This window comes from Odocoileus virginianus, chromosome 17, assembly GCF_023699985.2.
Source record: "Odocoileus virginianus isolate 20LAN1187 ecotype Illinois chromosome 17, Ovbor_1.2, whole genome shotgun sequence".
In the NCBI taxonomy this organism is placed as follows: Eukaryota; Metazoa; Chordata; class Mammalia; order Artiodactyla; family Cervidae; genus Odocoileus; species Odocoileus virginianus.
The window spans coordinates 20575826-20587903 of record NC_069690.1 but is presented as its reverse complement, the minus strand read 5'-3'; the positions used below and the strand labels follow the sequence as shown (position 1 = coordinate 20587903).

At 54.7% G+C, this 12078-nt stretch overlaps 1 protein-coding gene across 4 annotated transcripts in view; it reads right to left on the bottom strand.

The window, feature by feature from the left end:
* The window catches only part of ABR (ABR activator of RhoGEF and GTPase), a 188416-nt gene that overhangs the window by 82637 nt on the left and 93701 nt on the right, over positions 1–12078 (bottom strand). Inside the window, exon 1 of one of the 4 annotated variants that reach the window (XM_070478811.1) lies at positions 2540–2986. The exons of the other annotated variants lie outside the window; for them this stretch is intronic. Coding sequence (XP_070334912.1) covers positions 2540–2674 — 135 coding nt within the window. The 5' untranslated portion in view covers positions 2675–2986. Of the gene's footprint in view, positions 1–2539; positions 2987–12078 lie in introns of those variants that run through there. 4 annotated transcript variants of the gene reach the window in all.

Sequence of the window (12078 nt, the reverse complement as noted above, 5' to 3'; positions counted from 1 at the left end):
CTGGCCCCCGGGCAGGATGAAGTATTTCAGAAACTACACTGAAAACAGGGTTGATCTGACCTGTATAACAGGACTGGTGTTAGGACACTCTCGAAGGTAAGTACTCCTGAAGTAAAGTAATAACAAAGAGAGAACCGCCGTGGACTCCTACCAGCTGCCAAGAAGAGTTTACCATGCAGGAGTGTGCCAAGCCCAGGACAGGAGCACACCCTCCAGAAAGGAGCCTTGACCTCACAGGTATACATGCCCACCTGCACCCATCCCTGACTCAGTGAGAAGCGGTCTCTCCTAATCTGAACCCAGTACCCTTCTATCAGAACCCTTCTCCTGGCTCTGCCTACTTTTTCATTATATTCCTATTATCTGGGCACTTGCCCCCTAGAACAGACTTGCTCTGAACTCTTTATGAGACAGGACCAAGTCTTTGTCATCACCTCTCCTCCCCAGTGCTAGGCACTTTAACTAGAACAGAACCTGAGTGTTTGTTGAATGAATCAGCGAGCTTTCTGCCTGCCTTTCCCTCTATAGATGGCCAAGCCTGGTAGTGGAGAAGGGCTTCCTAGATGTGTTTAGGTTGAGACAGGGGGCCTGGAATTCCCCAACACTCAGGAAAGGGCCCTTGCCCCTGGAGACGATCCAGGAACAGTGTGGCGGCAGGGCAGTGGGGAGGACTCAGCCAGGCACTCACAGGGCTCCAGGAGGAATAGCATTTTTAGGTGTGATGTGTACCCAAGACCCCATGGCATCCACACACTTCCTCCTTACAAAGCCAGGGACATCGAGCCTCACTCATCCCACCAATCCACTGGACACCAGCCACACACCAGGCTCTGTGCAGTGCCCACCGTGAATACAAGAGGGCTCTGCCTTCAAGGAGAACAGAATCAAGGAGGCAGAGTCTAGAGTTCCAAACAGAATGAAATATGGGCTAGGCTGGTATAAACCAGGGAGGAGGCCCATGAGGCAGCACAGGAGTGGGGCCCCATCTGTGCTGGGGAGGGCATCTCAGGGAAGGACCGTTCGGAACCCATGTAGGTCCCATCCCACACACCACTAAACTCCCAGCAGGTGCTCTTGGTTCATAACCAGACTTTCCCCCATCCCGCTCCTGGGACGGCTGGTCAGACCCCAAGGACAAGGTCTCAGGGGCCCAGTGAGAGACATGACTTACTCCAGAGTGCCAGGCTAGCACCAGATGAGCAGCCCAGGGGTGGGGCATCAGCCACTGCCAGCCTCCCATTATAGCTCCTCTCTGTCCCACACCCAGGCCTACAGCTACTGCTCCACCCCTTCCACACATCAGCCACCTACCGTGGGCCTGCAGTCTATTTTTACCTCCATTAGCTCCTCCTCGGAACCACACTGTAGCCCGAATGGGGCAGGGCTCTGATGCCCATCTTACAGGAGGGACAGAGGGGCCCAGGGAGGCTCAGTGACAGTTGCCTCCTGCCCACAGCAAGGCTCTGGGCACCACGCCCTCTGGGGTGAGGTGCTGCCAGGGCAGACAGGCCGGGGCCCTCAGACAGGCGCCCTCTGTTAGGTAGCCTGGCTTGCAGCCTGAGAACTCCCTGCCATACGTTCTCACTGGCCCTCCCTTCAAGCCGCAGAGCAGGGAGGAGGTGAGCCAAACACTGAGGTCAGAGCTCTTAGAAGCGGGCCTAGGTGAAGGAAAGGAAGAATGCAGTGTGGCGTGCAGCACTAGTGTGCTTTCAGGGGGAGCCCAGCCCCTGGGGCGCAGGTGAAGAGGAGGGAGGGGGACTGAGGCAGTCCCGCCCCTCCCACTCTACCGTCAAGGCAACTCCTCCAAGGAGACAAGGGCACCGCGGCAGAGAATGCCCATAGCCCAGCGTTGGTGGGCTGTTATGCTTCCTGCCAGTGCCCACCTTGGGTAAAGTGCCTTATCCACCCAGCTCCGGCCTCCAAGCTGGCTGTTACCTCCCCTTTCGGCTCATCCAACTCTTTTCCTTCAAGGAAGCCCAGTGAGCCCTGGTTCAGGATCCCTCCAAACACCCCGAGCCCTGGCCCAGATGCTCCAAGTCTCCTAGCCGGGAAGAGGGAGGGTCCCCTTGGCCTGAACTTCCCAAGTGCACTTATCCCCCTGCTGCCATGGAAACAAGGAATTATAGCTTTCTGGTTTCAGGTCGGCCGGCTCTTGGGAGGCTTGGGTGGGCAGCAGGCTCACACCCCTGGCGTGCCCCCCCCCCAGGTGACTCATGTCACTGCCAGAGAAAAAGCCACCGCCACCCCCACCACCCCCCCACCCCCACAGCTGGTCTGGGGAAAGCCAGCAGCCACTCCCCTCGAGGACAACTGGTCCAAGGGGAGGAGGCGGGCACTGCACCTCTTCCCCAGGAACAACTGCCCAGAGTACAGCCCCTCGCATCCCCTGGCGGGCGGGCGGCCGGGCGCCGGCCCCCTCTCCGGTTGGGGTGCTCCAGCTCAGCCACGAGGCTGGTGCGCAAACCAGCCATTTCTGCAGTCAGAGCCGCGAGCCCTGCCCCCTCCCCCGACAAGCATCCAGGGCGTGTCACGTTCCCACCTTCACAGTCACCAAGAAGGGGGACCCTGAGCTGGGGCTGGTCGGGGTTCCCAGCTCGCACTCCTCCAGCAGAAACACATCTTCATCCTCCAGGACCTTGTCCAAAAAGCCTATCGCCTCCTCTTCCTCTTCCATGGCAGCCGGAGCCGCGGAGGGCAAACAGGAAGCGGGGTCCCGGCGGCAGCAACGGCAGCAGCCGTGGCCGCCGGCGCCCGGGAGGGAGCGGGGCGGGCCGGCGGGGACGGGAAGAGCGCGCGGGGCAGGCCTACACCAGCACGCGGGCCTCCCCGGAGTCCGTCCTGGCGCTCGGCCACCGGCTGCCGATGAAAGGGTCCATTATGAACCTTCTCGGGCCGCCGGCTCCCGGCCCTCCCGGAGAAAGGGGAAGCGGGCCGGCCCCGCGGGTCCTGGTCGCCTCTCGCAGGGAGCTCCTGCCGCTGCCGCCGCGATCCCGAGGCCCGCGCGCCCCTGCCCGCCGTGCGCGCCGGTTCTCCGGGCAGGCGGGGCCCCGCTCCCCGCGCCGCTCCCAGCCCGGCCGGGGCGCCCCGCCGCCGCCGCCGGCCGCTCGGATCCCGCCCTCCTGGACGCCGAGGCTCGCGTTCGCTCTCAAGACACAGGAAATGCACGACTCGACGGGCGAGGTGGAGCCGTTCCACTCTCTGCGGTCGCCGGGCCAGCCGGCCGGCGGGAGGCTCCGGGAGCGCGGAGGAGGGGCGACGAGGCCGCAGCCGGGCCGGGCGCGGGGGGGAGGTCCGCTTCCCAGAGACAGGCTTTTATTTACAGCCCCTCACCGGCCCCGCGGGCTGGGCGGGCCGGCGGGCGGGGGCGGAGCGGAGGAGCAGCTGCCCGCAGAGACTCGCGGGCCCCCGGGGCCAACCTCGGTGTCACCTTGGGATGCCGACAAGCCCCTTGTCACTTCCGCCCCAGGCTCTGACACCTTTAGGCCTGGTGAGAAACCATAGTTTCCATCGCCACCGTGGTTGGGGGAAGAAGGCTTTGTGCAAAGGAGGCCTGACCTGCTTTCCCGAGGCAGAAGCACAAGTGCCAGCCAGGGGTTGCAGCGGGGGCCGCCTGGGGCCGCCAGGGGTACCACACCTCCTTACAGTAGATGCTGCTGAGATTAGCAGCACCACACCTCTTTGCGGCTCTTCTCCTTCAAGAAGGGCCTCTGGGCCTAGCAGAACCAGCCCCGCAGGGAAGGGTACACTGAAGCCAGGACCATGAGCATCGCCAGCCCTACCCATCCCAGCCTGCTTCCCCTGGCTTCCATGCTTCCCGAAGCTAAATCCATCTGCACATCCCCCATCCCCCTGGCCCCATCCAGAGATGTATCAATACATCCACCTACTCTTGCCAGGAAGGAGTTTTAGGGCGGCAGCTGGGGAAATCTCTTTCACAACACAACATCTAGGCTAAAGGTTGCAAACTCCAGGCTCCAGGAGGGTGCGGGTAAGATAGGTTAGTGAAGTGAGCCAGGTAGGGACCAGGTGAATTCAAGAAAGTGTCGCTCGGCTCCAGCTGCTGGCTGCCAGGGGCAGTGCAGGCTCAAGGTTGCCCCCCCCCCCCAACCCCCGCCCCCGTCTTGGGTTGTTCCAGAGAAGCCAGAATCTGGATTCTTAAGTGAGAGTTCTCAATTTAAAAATAATGGCAGAGGGACTTCCCTGGCAGTCCAGTGGTTAAGACTTCCCCTTCCAATGCAGAGGGTGCGGGTTCCCTGGCCTGGGAGCTAAGATCCCACATGCCTCCGGGCCAAAAAACCAAAATACGAAACAGAAGCAATATTGTAATAAACTCAACAAAGACTTTAAAAATGGTCCACATCAAAACAATAAAAATAAAAAATAAATGATGGCAGGTAAATTATATTTAAGAAACAAAACAAGGTGCAGTCTAAATGAAACATCTGTGCACTGAATCAGGCTTACAGACATGACTGCTGCCTTCTTGCAACTGGTTGTTTCTTTGAGGGAAGTTTGGGAGTGTGTGTGTGTGTGTGTGTGTGTGCATGTGCGGCGGGTGGGGGTGGGGAGAGGGTGTTGGAGGATGGTCCTGGAGTTATCACCTCTGTCCCATTTCCTCCTGGTATCTTGGAACCAAATTCAGCTTCACACATGATCAGTCTACCATTCTGTAAATCTGTATAATAAGTGCCACCAACCAGGCAGGTCAAGTGAACACTGTGGATTCTGAGTAATGAGCCCTGAAGCTCCACCTTCACTCAAGCACCCCCCACCTGCCCCCACCCTGCCAATCTCCCACCAGCCCCCAAACTATGTCTCTCGTCAGGGATTTCCTCAAAACCTTCCTGATGCTTCTAGCTCACAAGTGACTCAGTACACAGTTGCCAGGACCAGCCAGTGGTTCTTAATGATGCAGTGTCTGAGTTGTCCCTAATGCCTAATGCCAGGACCTCCTTATGCAATGGTGCATCCCCATGGTGGCAGGTGTATGGCCATAGGGGGAAGAGTCCAGCTCTTTGGGACTCATTTGGAAATGCATTCCAAAGTGGGGGTCAACCATGCACCACCCTGGGCCCACCTGGGGTCATCACCTCTCCTTCCAACTGAGTATCTCAGCTGAGAATAGGGCCCTGGGTTGAGCCTCCAGGCTGGGTGGAGGGGTTGAGGAAAAGGGAGGAGGGAAAAGGAGAGGAGTGGACGTGGTTTCTCATCCCAACTTTCCCCAAAATCTTTGAAAGTTCCCATCTCTAGGTGGGGCTCCTGCCATTCTATTACAGCTGAAAACCTGTCTTCTCCAATAAAAGGTCTCTCCCTGTCACTATAGCTGAAATACAGACCAAGGCACTTGGTGTAAGTTCTCTGGGGCCTCAGGGCTGACGGGGCTCCACATGGGCACACCCCACCCGCCCTACACCAGGCCTCCCCCTCAGTCCCCGTCCCTGCCCTGGCTGGCTTATATATAGCCGGGGCACATCAGAAGGGCCACAATTCCTCATCTGGTTTGAGCGGGTGAGGCTGTTCTCGGGGCTTGGGAACAACCAGGACTGGCATTCCCCAGGGCACAAGTGTGCCAGCCCAGGGCTCTGTGCCAGCCTCCCACCCTGCAGGCTCCGAGTGCATGGCATATGGGGGCTGCCCTCACTGGTCGGACAAGCAGGTGGCATGGGAGAAGGGCCTAACAGCTCGAGGGCCCCCCATCTGCCTTCCCCCACCCAAAGGAACATGAGGGGTCCTGAGGGGTCTCCTAGAAGTATTCCCCTATCTGTTTCCCCAGGCCCCTCCCCAGCAGGGCAGGATTGACACCACTTCTTCCAAACCCTGAAACCTCTCAGAAGCTGCCCCCTGAACATCCAAACATCTCCAACTCCACCGGTCCCGGGGTTGGCTGGAAATTCCAGTGAGTAATTCGAGTGTCCTTCATCTCCCCCAGGCACACAGACTCGGCTCAGAGGCCCTCAGTCCTGCCCCTGGAGGGAATGACTCACAAGTCCCAGGGGGTGTCTCCTCCCTTTCCCTTGCCCATGCCCTGAGCCAGCCCTGGACCGGGCTTCCTCCCTCTGTCCTCTGCAGCTCTGCCTGCTCCGCCTAGCTCCCGATCCTCCTCTCCAGAGAAGCCGCCTGCTCCAAAGGCCTCGCAGCCGCTGCATTCCCAAGTCACAGGCTCCCTTCTCTACTCCTCGGCCTCTGCAGTCTGGACACCCTTAAACCCCTCAGCTTCCATGGCCGTGTCGATGCTGCCTCTGACCACTCTGGTTTAGGCTGGCCCTTCTCTCTCCAAACCCCCTAGAAGATGGAGTCACCCAGTGGGACCCAGGCCTCCGCACTCTGCCCTCTACCCTTGGGGAACTCATCCCCTGTCATCAGTGGCCCGTCCCCATCTGCAGCCCCAGTGTCCTGCTCTGCTCCCAGTGTGACGTCTGAGCTGTCTGCTGCTTCTTCTCACTTGGAAGTCCCACTGGCAGCCCCTCAAACTCCACCTCTCCAGACCAAACGACCCTTCTCCCTCTCTCAACCAGCTTCCCCTTCTGGCTTCTCCACTTCTGTTGGCAGGGTCACCATCTTGTGACTGTTCCTTCCCTCAGGCCCCACATCCTTTTTACCAAGTCACTTAGTGCTTCCTTCTTTTCCTTTTCCAAAGCCACCACCCCAACCAGGGTTTGCAGCATCTCACACAACACAACCACAATAATATCCCTCTTTGACTCCTGATCTTGTCTGTCCATCTGACGGTTCATTCAATGCCAGAGAAGTCCTGGCATTACAAATACACAAACCTGGGGGACACAGTCCTTGCTATTAGAATGCTCTCAACTCAAACTTCCCTGGTGGTCCAGTGGTTAAGACCCCAAGCTCCCACTTCAGGGGCCAGGGGTGAACCTCCCTGGTTGGGGAGGATCCCATGCATGCCTCGTGGCAAAAAAAAAAAAAAAAAAAATGAGGAATGCTCTCAACTCAACTCAAAGAGGGTGATAGGCCTACAAACAGATGAGGCAGTATTCTCACTGGTCAACACAGCGGGAACAGAGGACAAAGGTACTAATCCTGCCTGAGAAGAAAAGCTTCACAGGAGAGTGGTTTCTAGCAGCATCTTGAAAAGGGGAAGGGCTTCAAGGCAATGGGAGGAAAATGTTTTGGAAGGAACCCCAGGAAACACAGAAGGAGGACAGAAGAGAAAAGGGGCAGGTGATGAGCTTGGAGGGGTGGGCGGGAAGCAATCCGTGGAGGGGGAGGGGCATGGGCTTCCGCCAAGCCTACACTTTTCCAAGCCACCAACAGTTTACTCTCCCCAAACCCAGCAGCCTTCTCTCACACTCCTCTCCATCCCCTCATTCCCATACCGCCTCCATCAACAAGTATCTATTGCCTGCCAGGCGCTGGGGTAGCACTCACAATGCAGCCCCAGTGAGAGGATTTGTCTACCTCCATGGAGCTGACTGTCTCAGGGACAGACCGGCCACCACTCGCCAAGGTAGGGCCAGGGGAAGGGTGCAATCTCAGAACTATGGGGCCGAGGTACAACCCCTTCAAAAAGAATAACTCGGAAATATCTATTGTGATTTAAAATGTTCACACCCTCTGACTCAGCACCTCCACTTTATGGAATTTTTCTGCAAAAACATTTCTACAAGGGCTCAAAGATCTCTGCACAAAGATGTTCACTGCAATGATGGTTAAACCAGTGAAAGACTGGAAACAGTCCAAATGTCCATTTGATGGGGACTGACCAAATGAATTATTGTACATCCGTTAAAAGAAACAACTACATACAGTTGTGAAGGAGAATGAGGTAGGTCTTTAATTACTGATACGCAAGATGTCCAAGACTTATTAAGTAAAATAACCAGAGAAAATTGCATAAAGTGTCAACAGTATGATCCCACTTTTTAAAATATATACACACACACACACACACACATATACACATATTGGAGAAAGAAATGGCAGCCTACTCCAGTATTCTTGCCTGGAAAATCCCATGGACAGAGGAGCCTGGTGGACTACAGTCCATGGGGTTGCAGAGTTGGACATGACTTAGCGACTAAACAACAATAATATATACATATACACATATATATAGAATGTGTTTATATATGTAAATATGTATAATGCATATATAATGTACTTATATATTAATATATAATGTATAAGTAAATACATACATATTATGTATTTATAAATATACATTGAAATGTATTTTATGTATATAATATCTCACTTGGAAAAATAAGGAAAAATGTACAACCATCTCTTAACAGATATTCTCTCTGTAAAAGGAGACTTAAGGAGACTTTCACTTTCCATATGATACATTTCTATAAAATTAGAATTTTCAGTGATATAATCAAAAAATAAAGAAGTTAAAAAAAGAAGTGTGTTGAGTGCTACAATTGGGAAAGTAGACTGAGCTCTGGGGGCACAAGACACGCACATATGATGCAGCAAAGGGGAGTCACTCACAGGAAGTTCTCCAGAGAAGGTGACCTTAAAACTCCTACCTGGGACTTCCCTGGTGGTTCAGTGGTTAGGACTCCACACTTCCACTGCAGCGGGGGCGATAGGATCCCCGGTTGGGGAACTAAGATCCAGCATGCCACAAGGCACAGCCAAAAGATTAAGACAAAAACAAAAGTCCTACCTGAAAATGGACAGTGACTAGCCATGCCAGTCGGGACTCGCAGACAGACAGGACAGCAGGAGGCACAATGAAATGAGTTCAGTCTGGGTGGCAAGGCTTCATTCATTCAACCCGTACTTACTGGGCATCTCTGATGTGCCAGGCACAGTTCTAGGTACTAGAGTTTGCAATGAGCACACATTTCAGTACAAAACTGACAAAGCTCCATGGCGGAGCTCAGGTTCTAGCTGGAGGGCTGGTGATAAGGTTGCAGAGGTGGGCAGCAGTCAAGTGGTCAGGTTAGGCATGGCCTTGAGAGCACTGCTAGGGGCAGGCATGGAAAAATCTGACTGGGAGTGACCGGACAGTGTTTCAATGTGTCCCTCCCGCTGACATCAGATTACTCTTTCTAACACATTGCTCACTCTGTGCCCAGCAGGAAGCCACCAAGTCAGCCCAAACAAGGACAGTGGGGCCCTTGCTGATGACTCAACTGATCACATTGTTGACAACAACCACCTTTGCTGTTTGCTGTCCCCTGAAAGGGCCAGGCACAGTCTCGCCTCCAGGCCTTTTTCTGGCTTGGAGCCCCATCTCCCTCTTCTCTGCTTATTCCTGGCCCTTCCTACTTCCTTGGCAGGAACTCAAGCCCCACCCCTTTGTTTTCCAGAGCTCATCAGACTCTGGGCCAATGAGAACTGACCCCGGGGGCCAGTGCCATGGGTAGACACAGGGTCAGCATCCACCACAGATAGAATCAGGTTCATCATCTTCTTGATAATCAGCCTCCTCCTTCTGACTTCCCTTTTTCGGCTATAGCAGAAGTCACTACAAACATCACATAGAGTTCAATCACATGAAGCATATGTTGGATATAAGCCAGTACATGACACTGTTTATAAAAACTAAATAAAAACAACTTCTCCTGGATTTTAGACTGGAATCCTTGTTCTGCCTCTTACCAGTTGTGTGACCCTGGGCAAATCATTCAAACTCTGTAGGCCTCGGTTTCCTCATCTGTAAAATGGGGATAATTCTAACACCAACTCTAGGTTTGCTGAAGGTTTCCCAGGTGGCACTAGTGGTAAAGAACCCATCAGCCAATGGAGGAGACATAAGAGACACAGTTTCGATCCCTGGGTCAAGAAGGTCCCCTGGAGGAGGGCATGGAAACCCACTCTAGTATTCCTGCCTGGAATATCCCATGGACAGAGGAGCCTGGTGGGCTACAGTCCATGGGGTCACACAGAGTCGGACATGACTGAGCAACTTGCATATTGCATAGCATATATGCTAGGTTTGCTGGGAGGACTAGTACACGTGGGGCAGTGTCTGGCATGTGTCGAGTCCTTGGCAGGCACCAGCTGTTCTCCTCTTCTTTGGCAGGGGTGGTGGGGTGTGGAGAGTGCAGGAAAGGGGAGCCCTAGTCCAATCCCAGCCTCACCTCCCACCTCTTCCAGTGAACCCAGTGCTCCGGCCCCACCAGACCATTCCCCTCTTCTCACACCTCCAGAGGCCTTCCCACATTCCAGAACTTAAACAGCCCCCTTTATCTAGAATGTCCTTCCTGACCAGTGCCCAGGCAGAACGCTACCTACTTTCTGAGGCTGCCTCCTCCATGCTGCCTTCCTTGATTCCCCCACCTGAGGCCACATGGCTTCTTCTTTGAGATGCTGTATTAACACATCTCTCAAGCCTTGAAATTGAGGAACTGTGTGCATGTGTGTGCATATGTCCATGTGTATGGGGGGCGGGGGGAGGTGAGGGGCAATTCCTGTTTATCCCATAGCACCCAGAACAAGATCTTATAAAAGGTGTGCCCTGGTGGTTTAGTGGTTAGGACTCTGGGCTTTCACTGTCATGGCTTGGGTTCAAAACCTGGTCGGGGAACTGAGATCCTGCAAGATGCAGCCAAAAACAAAAAAAGGTAGCTGCTCAGAAAACACATAGTGAATAGAATTGACCTCAGGAGTTTTACAGGGCAAGACAAAGGGTCTCCCAAGAAGATAGATCAAGAGGTTCAGGTTGGGTGGATGGTACCTGAGGAAACTGGTCATCCACCGTGACACCCTCCAGAGGGGCCTCTGCCTCCCAGGCATGCCAGGGAGGGCACTGAGCCACCTCTGCTAGGACTAGAGTGGGGGTGGGGGCCCAAGGACAGCCAGAGCTGGGGACCCATGGAACCGAGTTCATATCCCGGGAGAGGTTCAAAGACAATGATCACCTCAGGAGCTGTCCTCCTTGGGATGCAGACTGTGTTCTCACAGTTGCTGCATCTCTTGGTCCTCTCAGCAGCCCTTCCAGATAGGAGGTATTTATCCTTATTTACAGCTGTGGGGACTAGGACTCTACAGGCTGTTTCAAGTTACTGAGCCAGGAAGTACACTAAGGCTTGTCCTGGACAGCTGGCAGAGAACCACGGAGATGAGCAACCTCCACTCATCAGCTCTGGGACCTCAGGTGGATTGTGTCACCTCTCTGCACCTCAGTTTTCACATCTGGAAAATGGGGCAGTCACAGTGCCAACCTCCCAGTGGATGGTGAGGACTAAATGAGGCAGTATTTATAAAGGGCAACAACAGGGCCCAGCCTTCTGTAATGGCTATGCAAGTGTTTCTCTTCTTTCTGTCACACAGGCAGGAGGGTGGGAGGGATCTGTGTTGCCTTCCAGACAGAAGCAACCAGCTCATAACCCTGTGGGCGGAAAGTCCACAGGAGCGGCGGTCCCCAACCTTTTTGGTACCAGGGACCAGTTTCATGGAAGATAACTTTTCCATGGACTCAGGTGGGGGGAGATGGTTTGGGGATAATTCAGATACTTTACATTTATTATGCCCTTTATTCCCATTATTATTACACTAGCTCCACCACAGGTCATCAGGTTATTAGATCCTGGAGGTTGGGGACCCCTGCAGGAGAGCATCAGAGCATCATGGTGGAAAGAAAGCGCCAGCACCCACTAGTGGAGGAACCAGGTGCGTGCGTGCATGATGTGCTAGGTCACTCAACTGTCCGACTCTTTGTGACCCCATGCACTATAGCCCGCCAGGCTCCTCTGTCCATGGGATTTTCCAGGCAAGAATCCTGGAGTGGGTTGCCATTTCCTTCTCCAGGGAATCTGCCCGACCCAGGGATCGAACCCGCATCTCCTGGTGGATTCTTTACCACTAGTGCCACCTGGGAAGCCGGGGGAACCAGGTGATGATGATGGAAGAGACAGTCCGTGGGTAAGATCCAGACTGCTGCAGGGATATTGCCTGCCCTTCTGTGTCCTGGTAGAGCCCAGAGCCCAGAGGCCATCCAGCCTCTGCCTCCTGGCAGCTCAACTATGTGGCCAAACGTCTCAAAGTGAAGGCATTCCTGGGGCAATTTCACATCTTTTGGTGTGAATCATGCAGGTCAGTTGGCCTCCCTGCCCCACCCCCAAAGACTCCAGAGCTTCAAGGGCAGAGGATGGGTCTGGC